This window comes from Rhinopithecus bieti, unplaced genomic scaffold (genome assembly GCF_001698545.2).
Source record: "Rhinopithecus bieti isolate Rb0 unplaced genomic scaffold, ASM169854v2 scaffold_7884, whole genome shotgun sequence".
NCBI classification, from domain to species: domain Eukaryota; kingdom Metazoa; phylum Chordata; class Mammalia; order Primates; family Cercopithecidae; genus Rhinopithecus; species Rhinopithecus bieti.
Window position 1 is genome coordinate 418,644 of NW_016806331.1, and position 9,900 is coordinate 428,543.

The following is a 9,900-nucleotide window of genomic DNA, read 5'->3' on the forward strand; positions in this document are numbered from 1 at the left end:
TCTTTTTTTTTTTTTTTTGAGACAGAGTCTGGCTCTGTCATTGGGCTGGAGTGCAGTGGTGCGATCTCAGCTCACTGCAACCCCTGCTTCCCAGGTCCAAGAGATTCTCCTGCCTCAGCCTCCCAAGTAGCTGGAACTACAGGGGCATGCCACCACACCCAGCTAATTTTTGTATTTTTAGTAGAGATGGGGTTTCACCATGTTGGCCAGGATGGTCTCGCTCTCTTGACCTTGTGATCCGCCCACCTCAGCCTCCCAAAGTGCTGGGATTACAGGTGTGAGCCACCATACCTGCCTCCTACCTTTTTTTTTTTTTTTCCCAGACAGGATCTCACTCTTACATGCAGGCTGGAGAGCAGTGGCACAATCATGGCTCACTGCCGCCTCGACCTCCTCGGCTCACGCGATTCTCCTGCCTCAGCCTCCTGGGTAGCTGGGACTACAGGCACCTGCCACCATGCCTAGCTAATTTTTGTAGAGATGAAGTTTTGTCAGGTTGCCTAGGCTCGTGCCTGCCTTGGCCTCCCAAAGTGTTGGGACTACAGGCATAAGCCACTGTGCTTGGCCTCTTTTTTTTTTTTCAAGATAGGGTCTTACTCTTTTCCCTGGACTGGAGTACAGTGATGTGATCGTAGCTTACTGCAGCCTCGAATTCCTGGACTCCAGTGATCCTCCCATCTCAGCCTCCTGAGTAGCTAACTACAGGTGTGTGTAGCCATGCCTGGGTAGTTTTTTAAGTTTTATATTTTTTGTGGAGACGAGGTCTCCCTATGTTACCTAGGTTGTCTTTACTCCTGGGCTCAAGTGATCCTCCCACCTAGGCCTCCCAGATTGCGAGGATTATAGGTGTAAGCCACTGTGCCCAGCCTGTTTTTGTTTTTCACAGCAAAAATATTTTCTCAGGTATTTGGTATTTTTTCTATCTTCATAAACTTTGGAACATCAGTCAGTCATTAGTAGACAAGTATGTGGAAGTTTTCAGTATGGCCAGGACTGTGCAGTGTCCAAAATATTTTTCTTTTCTTCCTGCGTTTCTGAAACAGCCGCCTACTTGCAGCCTCTCATCTGCTGGGTCTGGCTCTAGTGGGGAGGTGAGTGGAAACTGGCAGTGTCAGGTAGTTCCAGAAATGGGGGGCGAGGGCAGTCTGCTCCTCCTGGCCTGAATAGACCCAGGATCCACTCACAGTCTGGGGTGCCCTTTCCCTTTCACCCCAGAGCCGCCCATGGGGGAGGAACATTCTAGATGCATGTTTTCTAAAAGCTGCCTTTGGTCAGTCCTTTGTAAACCTGCAGTGTGGGAAAACATAGATAAGTGAGTGTGCTCTTTGTTAATGAAGCTGCTGATCACCAGCCCTTCGGTGTACAGTCTTAATGATTAATTTTAAACTGTTTTATGTCAGGAACAAAAGAAGCTAATATTAAGTCAACTAGTATTTCAGATGATAATTCAGCTAGTCTGCGGTGTGAAAATACTGAGCCCGACCCCGCAGAGAAGCAGAAAGGTAAGAACGGTCCCGTTTCGCCCTTTCCTGGCGAGAGCAGAGTGAGCTCTCCAGAACCTTCTTCCCAAAGGGCTGCAGCCCAGAGCCCAGAGTTTTCCCCTTGGGTCTGAACGTGGCAAGTGATTCACTTCTGCCTTTTTGCATAAACTAGAATCGAACATGGTGGTTTCTTGATAGCATTGGACCCACTCGTGTGCTCCCCCAATGTTAGTGAGAGGAGGTGGCATGGTTCATCACTTGAGGGGTGTCATGAGTGGTCCCTGGAAAGTTTCGGGGTCACTACTTGGAGAGCCCCACCGGCCAAGAGGTGTACCCCCCCAGACTTCATGGTCACAGTGCTGTGGCCACCATGATTTTTCCATCACTTATTGAGTGTTGAATTATACCTCAGTGAGACTTTACTTTCACCATAAATTTTCTCAGCCTTAAAAAAAACTTTGGTAAAATAGCCATTCAATGTTTGTGTTTTGAGGCCTTGGAGTTCCTAACAGGCCTGCAAGAGTGTCAGTGCCCAGGTAACCAAGGCTTGTGCAGGCGGCAGCAGCAGGGCGGGGTGTGGCCAGATACGGGCTGATATTTGTTGATTCGTCAAACAGAAAATTATCTGTTGAAGGCCTGCTACATATCAGCCCTGGGGCTGGGAGTGCATGAGCCAGTGAAGTCAGGCTGGCCTTCTGCCTTCCTGGTGCAGATGAGGCTCGAAGATCAACCAAAACCATTTAATGAAGTGGCATTCTGGGACGGGGGGGGCCTTGGTTCCTGAGGGTGGCCCAGAGAGCCTGCAGGGCAGAAGGGACTGCATAAACCAAGATCCCAGCTGGGATGCGACTGCAGCAGGGCTGGCTCAGCCCAGAGGAAGTGCCAGAGCCAGGTCCCTGTGCCAGCTTATGGAGTTTAACCTTTGTTGGAAGAGCAGCAGGAGGCTAATTATGTCTTTAGGAGGAACAGTGTAATGATATTTAGATTTTAAAGAGTGGCCATGTTAATTAGGGAGGGTTAAAGATTGTCCAGAGAAGAGAGAGAGGCCTGGACTGTGGAGGAACCCTGGGAAGGGAGAAGTGGTGGGATTCCAGGGCTGCTGGCATGTGATGGGGGAGCCAGCCTGGAGTGTAGGGGGAAAGCCCAGGTTAGAGAGGAGCTGTGAGAGTTGCTGGCGCCGGGTGATGGCGGGAGCCTGGGTGGGGACTAGGTCACCTGGGACGAGATTGTGAGGGCAGAAGCTGGCAGAGTGCTGGCGCTGTAGAAGCACAGGCCTCGGGGAGGATGGTGTGGGCCATGTGGCAGGTACCTTGGGTTCTGGGTGACGGGGACTGGAAGTATCCATTGAAAGGTAGAGAGTTTACTGTGCTGACTTTCCTTCTGGGTATCAGCCTTGTGGTTGAATAACCGCACCTCTCAGGAACCTTTCTGAGTGCTGTGTTAACCCAGGGCCTGTCCTGAACACCCTGGTGTTTTGAAGAAAGAGCCAGGGGTTTGAAACTATGTCTGCTGCCTGCCCTCAGGTTGCACGAGGACTCTCAGTGCTGGTTTCCGCTAAGCACATGCTCCAGGCTGCACAGCCATGAGGAGAAGATCTTCTGTCACCTGCTCTTGGTCCCCAGCAGTCCCATCCCAGGGTTGAGCTGAGTCCTCCACCTGCATTGGCTCAAAGTGCTGGGGTCTCTGAAACTGCTTCTAGTGGCACTGTCTGAACCACATTCTCCAGGACCCTGCTAACCACTGTGCCCTGCAGTCCCCTAGGCCCTGGTGGGTGCCAGGCTGCCCCCTGTGCTGTGGCACTTTGTGGGGTGTGACCTCTGGAGGCTCCCAGGGCCATATTAATAGGGTCCTCTAGAGCCTCCTGGTTCCCCTTGATCCACAAGCTTGGCCCCCTCTTAGGGCAGCATTTATGAGCTACCCTCTTAGGGCAGCATTTATGAACTACCCTCTTAGGGCAGCATTTATGAGCTCGTGACTGTTATGCTCATGGAAAGTCCTCCTGTGAATAAATGAGCTGGAGGTGTTTGTGCAGTGCTCCTCACTCTGCGCCGTGTGGACCCTCAGAATAACCCAGGCTGATGTCTCGAGGCTGCATGAACTGTTCCTGTCTGGGGTGGGGCCATGTTAAACAAGTGGCTGCATCAGGCCCTGCTGCCTCCTCTCTGCCCGTAGAGGGTCCTGGGTTGTCATGTGAATCCATGTGCTTTCCACTCCTTTGCAAATGCGTTTGTGCATCTTAAGAGTGTGAAACAGAGATTTCCCACCTGTGGTTTTGAATCCACCCCACCCCTGTGGTGCCACTGCTCGTTTACTTTGACTGTTTAGGTCACATTTGTGCCCAAGACACAGCACCTGAAGAAAAAAGATCCTGGGTGAAGGTGCAGAGGTGGACCTGTGTTGAGCTGGAAGAGTTTCTTCTGCTTTCAGGAGCTGATGGAAAAATACTTACCAGTCATGTCTATAAGATGGGCTGTTGTTGGCTGTCTCCCAGTCTGTGGAACGGCCTGGGATTTGGTGGCTGGGTTCAGGCTGTTGCGTGGTTCCCTCACATTTGGATGTGCTTTTTCTGTGGCTCTGGCTTTGTTGATTCTTGTCTCATGAACTTGTTTACTTCCTCTCTCCGGTGTGCTTTCTCCACATCCCTGTGTCCTGTTTCTATCTAGTACCATTTTATGATGCACAGTTTGTTTGCTCTTTGTTTTTCTATTTTTGAAAATAAAACAAAATGGCAATAGGTACATTAGAAAAGCAGCTATGAGGAAATGATCTTTTTTTCTTAACAGACATTCAAAATTATATACAATGTGTTTTTTCTCTAATTCTGTTCTCATCATTTACTATATTGAGGTTGACTTACACAAAAACTGATTTTCTGATGTGCTTTTTTTTTAGGTGACTCCACCAGTGATGCAGGTGAGGAATGGCCTTAGAGACCTGTGTGTCATATAAATTGCATGCATGTGTGTGAATGTAAATGTGGACTCTCAGATTCGTGCTTTATAAAGTGCATTAGTGAAAGTAACTTATTTTATGGAAAAAGAACTTAACTACCCTTGTTTATTTATTTATTTATTTATTTATTGAGATGGAGTTTCACTCTCGTTGCCTAGGCTGGGATGCAATGGTGCAATCTTGGCTCACTGCAAACTCCGCCTCCCGGGTTCAAGCGATTCTCCTGACTCAGCCTCCCAAGTAGCTGGGATTACAGGCATGGACCACCATGCCTGGGTAATTGTGTATTTTTAGTAGAGACGGGGTTTCTCCATCTTGGTCAGATTGGTCTGGAACTCCCGACCTCAGGTGATCCACCCACCTCGGCCTCCCAAAGTGCTGGGATTACAGGCATGAGCCACCATGCCCGGCAAACTACCCTAATTTAATTTGAGATTTAATTTGTATCTTTTAAATTTGAAAAGAATACATTTCAGATTTTTTTTTCTAGAATATAAAGTATATTTCTAATATTCAAATTCTGACTATTTTCTGAAGTGTTAATTCCTTTTACTTTAAATAGTGGAGTAAACTTGTCTTAATAGTTTGGGCCTTGTTATTTACTGATTAATTCTTTTCATCAAAATGAAGAAAACTTTGTTCAGATTATAAACATAATATGGTACATACCAATGTAGAAAATTTAAAATGCCAAAAAAAGAACAAAAATTAAAAGCACTGGTAATTAATTCTACTGCTTATAACATAAATGAATATTCTTCTAGAACCCTGTATATATATGCATATGCATATAATTGTTAGATATATTACTGTACTGGATTGTTATACAAAAGGGGGCTAGCATGTGACTGTACCATAATTTACTTTGTGACTGACTGTCAGTATCATCAGTGGTGATGGGTGAGCATCTTGACATGTGTCCATTTCTCCTCTTGGGCTGTATTTCCTGTAAGCGCTGAGTTGATCGGCCTGCCTTTTGAATTTTATTTCTGAAGAAGTTGAACCAGTTTGTATTCCCTGGGTTGGAGTGTGCCCGTTTTCCCAAATCTTCACCAAGTTTAGATATCAGACATTGGTTTTCTCTTCATCAACATGATTGATGGAAAAATTGCTCATTTGTATTTGCAATTACAAATGTATTTGATTGCAAATAACTGCAAATACAAATGCAAATAGTATTTTCAAATAGTTATCAGTGTGTTTTTTCCTTGGTGAATTGCTAATTGATTGTCATTTGTTTAGAAGGAGATGTTGGACCTGCTGGCCAAGATAAGACTGACATGCCAGAGACTCCAGGAATTCCTAATGAGCTTTCATCCCACATCAGGTCTGTGTGCTTTGAATCCCTTTCCCTCAGCAGAGTGATCACACCTAGGACGCTGCTGTGCTTCTCTTTCTGCTTGTTGCTGTTTATTTAGTGCTTGAGCTAACTTATGAGGAATTACTTGTACAAAAAATACAAGAAGTGTATCAGTTTTCTGTACCGGAGTCATATCACTATATGCAGAATATTTTGGAGATTTAGGGGAATTCAAAATTATAGCTGAATTATGTGATGTTTTGATTAATGATAGTTGTTGGTATTCTGAAATTACTGAAAATACAAGTTGAAAGATGGACACTTTCTGGTTGGTTGGATTCCCGGGTCGTTCCTCCTCTTTTGCAGAGTAGTGTGTCCTAACTAGCACATTGATTATGGCCTGGAGATGAGTGTTAACATTCACCTGGGCTTTCTTTTTCCACTTGGAAATGTATAAGCCTTTCATACTCCTTTTTTGGTTTTCCAATCTTTGGGTTTAGAAGAATTCCTCGGCCTGGGAGTGCAAGACCAGCCCCTCCCCGGGTCAAACGGCAAGACAGCGCAGAGGCGTTACCAACAGATAGGTAAGACTGGCTCAGCAGGGCAGTTCTCCATTGGGCACGGTGCCTCCGATGAGAGATGGGGGAGGGATGCAGCACATGGTGCTGGAAACATGCTATTGAGGAACAAAAATGAGGGTAGGCCCTCGCCTCACACCATGGGCCAACAGACATGTCAGATGGATGAAAGAGAAAAACCATGCATACATGTGCAATTAAATCTTCACATCTGTGGGAAAATGTTGGACTGCATTTCTCTGACCCCTAGATTGAAGACTTTCTAAGCATGAAAACAGTAGAGGAATTAGGAAAAAAAATAGGGAAAAAATTAGGGGCTTAATTGCACAAAAATTAAAAATAGAAGGTGATGAAAATGTTATAAGCAGGCTGGGCCTGGTGGCTCACACCTGTAATCCCAACATTTTGGGAATCCAAGGTGGGCGGATCGCTTGAGGTCAGGAGTTTGAGACCAGCCTGGCCAATGTGGTGAAACCCCCGTCTCTACTAAAAATTCAAAAGTTAGCTGGGTGTTGTGGGGTGTGCCTGTAGTGCCAGCTACTCAGGAGGCTGAGGCAGGAGAATTGCTTGAACCCGGGAGGTAGAGGTTACAATGAGCTGAGATTGCACTGCTGTACTCCAACCTGGGTGACAGAGCAAGACTATCTCAAAACAAAAAAATTATAAGCAATATAAAGACAAACGACAGACAGGATGGATCAGAGTGGGTTTCAGATCAAATAAGAGGCAGGAATTCGAGGCAGGAGGAGTAGATGTGTTTTTCTAGGAGTTTTGCCACAAAGAGAAGCAAAGGAATAAGACTAGAAAGTGGGAAAGGTGGTGTCAAGGGGAGTTACGATTTTTCTGATGATGGGAATGATCCAGTGGAGAGGGGAAATGGATGACGTAGGCGACGTGAGACAGGGATTTGGTGGAGCAGAGTCCCGGCGTGGGTGTGGGAACCGGCGCGGAGGTGGAGTCGGCACATGGTGTGGTGCAGATTCTTAAGGTGATTTTCTGGTACTTATTTTTCTCATGAGCCGTAAGAAGGTCTGGGGGAAGAAGAGTGTTAGAGGAAAGAGGGGCTGGGTGAAGTCGCTGTGCACGAGAGTGGGCTAGTGAAGAGACTGGAGCAGAGGTTTTCCTCTAGGTTGTCCCCTTTGGGGACATTGGTCCATGATTTGGAGACATTTTCTGGTGTTCTGATGAGGGGGAGGGGTTAGGGCAGGGCTGTTGCTGAACCTCCTGCAATGCACAGGACAGTCTCCACCACAAAGGATGGGCTGCCTGTCCATGGTGCCTGGGCGGAGGCCGTGGCTGACAACTGACTTCGGGGCAGCATCTGGAGGACTTGGGCGTAAAGAGACAGGAGATGGTGTGGTGGAGCCTGTTCTGCAGCCGCAGCTGGCTACACCTGCAGGCATGGGTGCACGGGCTGGATTAAACAGGGCTCAGGGAAGGAGTTGGAGTATGTGGAAGTGCTACGGTCACGACAAATGTGGGATTTATGCCAGTGAATGAGGGAAGAGCCCTCGGGGTGAAGGTCAGGAGGAGGCAGTAGGATTGAGAGGCTGAAGGTGCTGGACGGGTGGAAGGATTGTTGGAGTCAGGTCCTAGGGCCATGAGCTAGGAAGATGGGTGGTGGTAAAGGTGTGGGGCACTGGATTGGAGATTGGGGCTTGCTGTTAGTGGTACTGACGGGGTGACCCTGGGTGTGGGTGTCGAGTGTGGGAGGTGGGATCATCCCAGGAGGGTTGAGGGACCCAAGGCCAGGATCTGGGAAGGATCGTTTCTCAATACTTGAAATCACAAGTTGAGACAGGAGCAGCGTTGGCGAGAGTGGCAGGTCCGGGAGGACCGGGTGGGACCAGGGATTGGCAGCTGATGGCAGCAATGATGGGGTCGAGGGTGACAAGATTTAAAGTTGGCAGTTTTTAGAGAGAATGATCTGGAAGCCACAGCAAACAAAAGGAAATTACTGACCTTCCCTCTGGGCCTGTAACAAGAGGCCTGTGGGAGGAGTGGCAGCTGCAGCTGAGGGCTGTGGAGAAGCCGTGTCCTAGAGAGCAAGGCGGGACAGAGAGCAGCTGCCAATCAGGGCAGGCACGGGGGCGCAGGTGTTGGGGATGCCACATGGGCCACAGTGAGGGTGTGCTGGGAGCACAAGAGATGAGGAACGGGAGCCCAGGCTTCTTGCGGTACTGACAGAGCAGGGGGTGCGAAGTGAGGTTGGTCCTGGCCTAGCCACACAGATGGTTGTTGAGCGTCTTGAGGACCCAGTTGAGGAAGTCGAGCATACTTGAGGCAATGGGTGTTATTTTAAGAACTCGTTCCCAAGTGTCTAGATTCCCTCTGGACCTTGTGCATGGCACTGAAGCAAGGGAGGGTTTTGGGGGTGTGTGTGTGTGTGTGTGTGTGTATGCATGTGCACACATGCAGCACTGTGATAACGGGGCAGGGGAGTTAGGTGATTGCTTAAAGCACGAGTGTGTAGGGAAGAAACAAAGGCAGGAGGGGCCATCGAGGAGCCTATAGAGTGTTTGGATCTGGGGCTCACATTTGTACAGAGTGAGCTGACAGTGGCCTGAGTGAGGAGGAGTGAGGCAGCTATAGGTGGGGCAGTTCTAGTGGGTGGCCCTGGAGAGCATGAGAGAGCCCTTGGGTGAAGGATGTCACCAAGGAGGACAAGGTGTGGGGCTGGAGGGCCAGGCTGTTGGGCTTGCCCAGAATGATGATGGGACCTGGGTGGAGAGAGCAGTGTGTACGTGGTGCTGGGTGGGACATGGGGCAGCCACCGTGACTAGGAGTTGAATGAGGGGCCTCCAGCTGGGTGTGTGAAGAGAGGTCTGGGGTCACCCCTGGTCAGTGGGACCCCAGTGTGGCCCGTGCCCTGAGGTTTGTGACCCGGGGCAATAAGTGCCTCTAGGTAGAAAGCAGCAGGTGAAGGGCTGGTGTCACTGAGAGCGCGTTCAGGGGAGAGGCGGGGGCCCTGAGGGTCTTTGTCCAGTAGAGGGCATGGTGAGGCTGTGGGGGGTGGGAGGCCAGGTGTGGACCAGGAGGCCTGGGCAGTACAGGGACGTGGGGAAGCTGGGTGGGGGTGGAGGACGAGGCTCACAGGGACTCAGGCCTGAGGGGGCAGCACAGGGATGTGGGGAAACTGGGTTGGGAGGGAGGGCGAGGCTCACAGGGACTCAGGCCTGGAGGGCTTGCAGAGGACACTGCAGACAGTCCGTCTTAGCTTCAGCGGGTGGCTTGAGATGCTGTTCTAGAGATGGTTGGTGATTAGATTCCTCTCTGCTGACCTGTGACACAGTTTCAGATGCCTGGGATTGATGAAAACGTGTGACTGATAGAGCATTTCTAATTTAATTTCTTTTTATTTAGATCAGGGAGTGGTAAAACCGTCTCAAATGTGATTGTAGAGTCGCACAATTCTGACAATGAAGAGGATGATCAATTTGTGGTGGAAGCTGCACCTCAGCTCTCTGAAATGTCAGAAATTGAAATGGTTAGTTAACTGAAATGTGGTGTTTTTTAATAACAATGTTTTACCTACATTGAGATTAATATTCTAGCTTTTAGATTTTTTTTTTTTTTTTTTTTTTTTTTT

At 48.6% G+C, this 9,900-nt stretch overlaps 1 protein-coding gene across 4 annotated transcripts in view; it reads left to right on the forward strand.

Moving 5' to 3' along the window:
* Positions 1-9,900, forward strand: part of IFT54 (intraflagellar transport 54) — an 82,065-nt gene that overhangs the window by 24,070 nt on the left and 48,095 nt on the right. For 3 of the 4 annotated variants that reach the window (XM_017875561.1, XM_017875560.1, XM_017875562.1), the window contains 5 exons: positions 1,401-1,502; positions 4,374-4,394; positions 5,676-5,760; positions 6,234-6,317; positions 9,675-9,798. In XM_017875561.1, coding sequence (XP_017731050.1) covers positions 1,401-1,502; positions 4,374-4,394; positions 5,676-5,760; positions 6,234-6,317; positions 9,675-9,798 — 416 coding nt within the window. The remainder of the gene's footprint in view (positions 1-1,400; positions 1,503-4,373; positions 4,395-5,675; positions 5,761-6,233; positions 6,318-9,674; positions 9,799-9,900) is intronic. The other variant, XM_017875563.1, reaches the window with a different exon arrangement.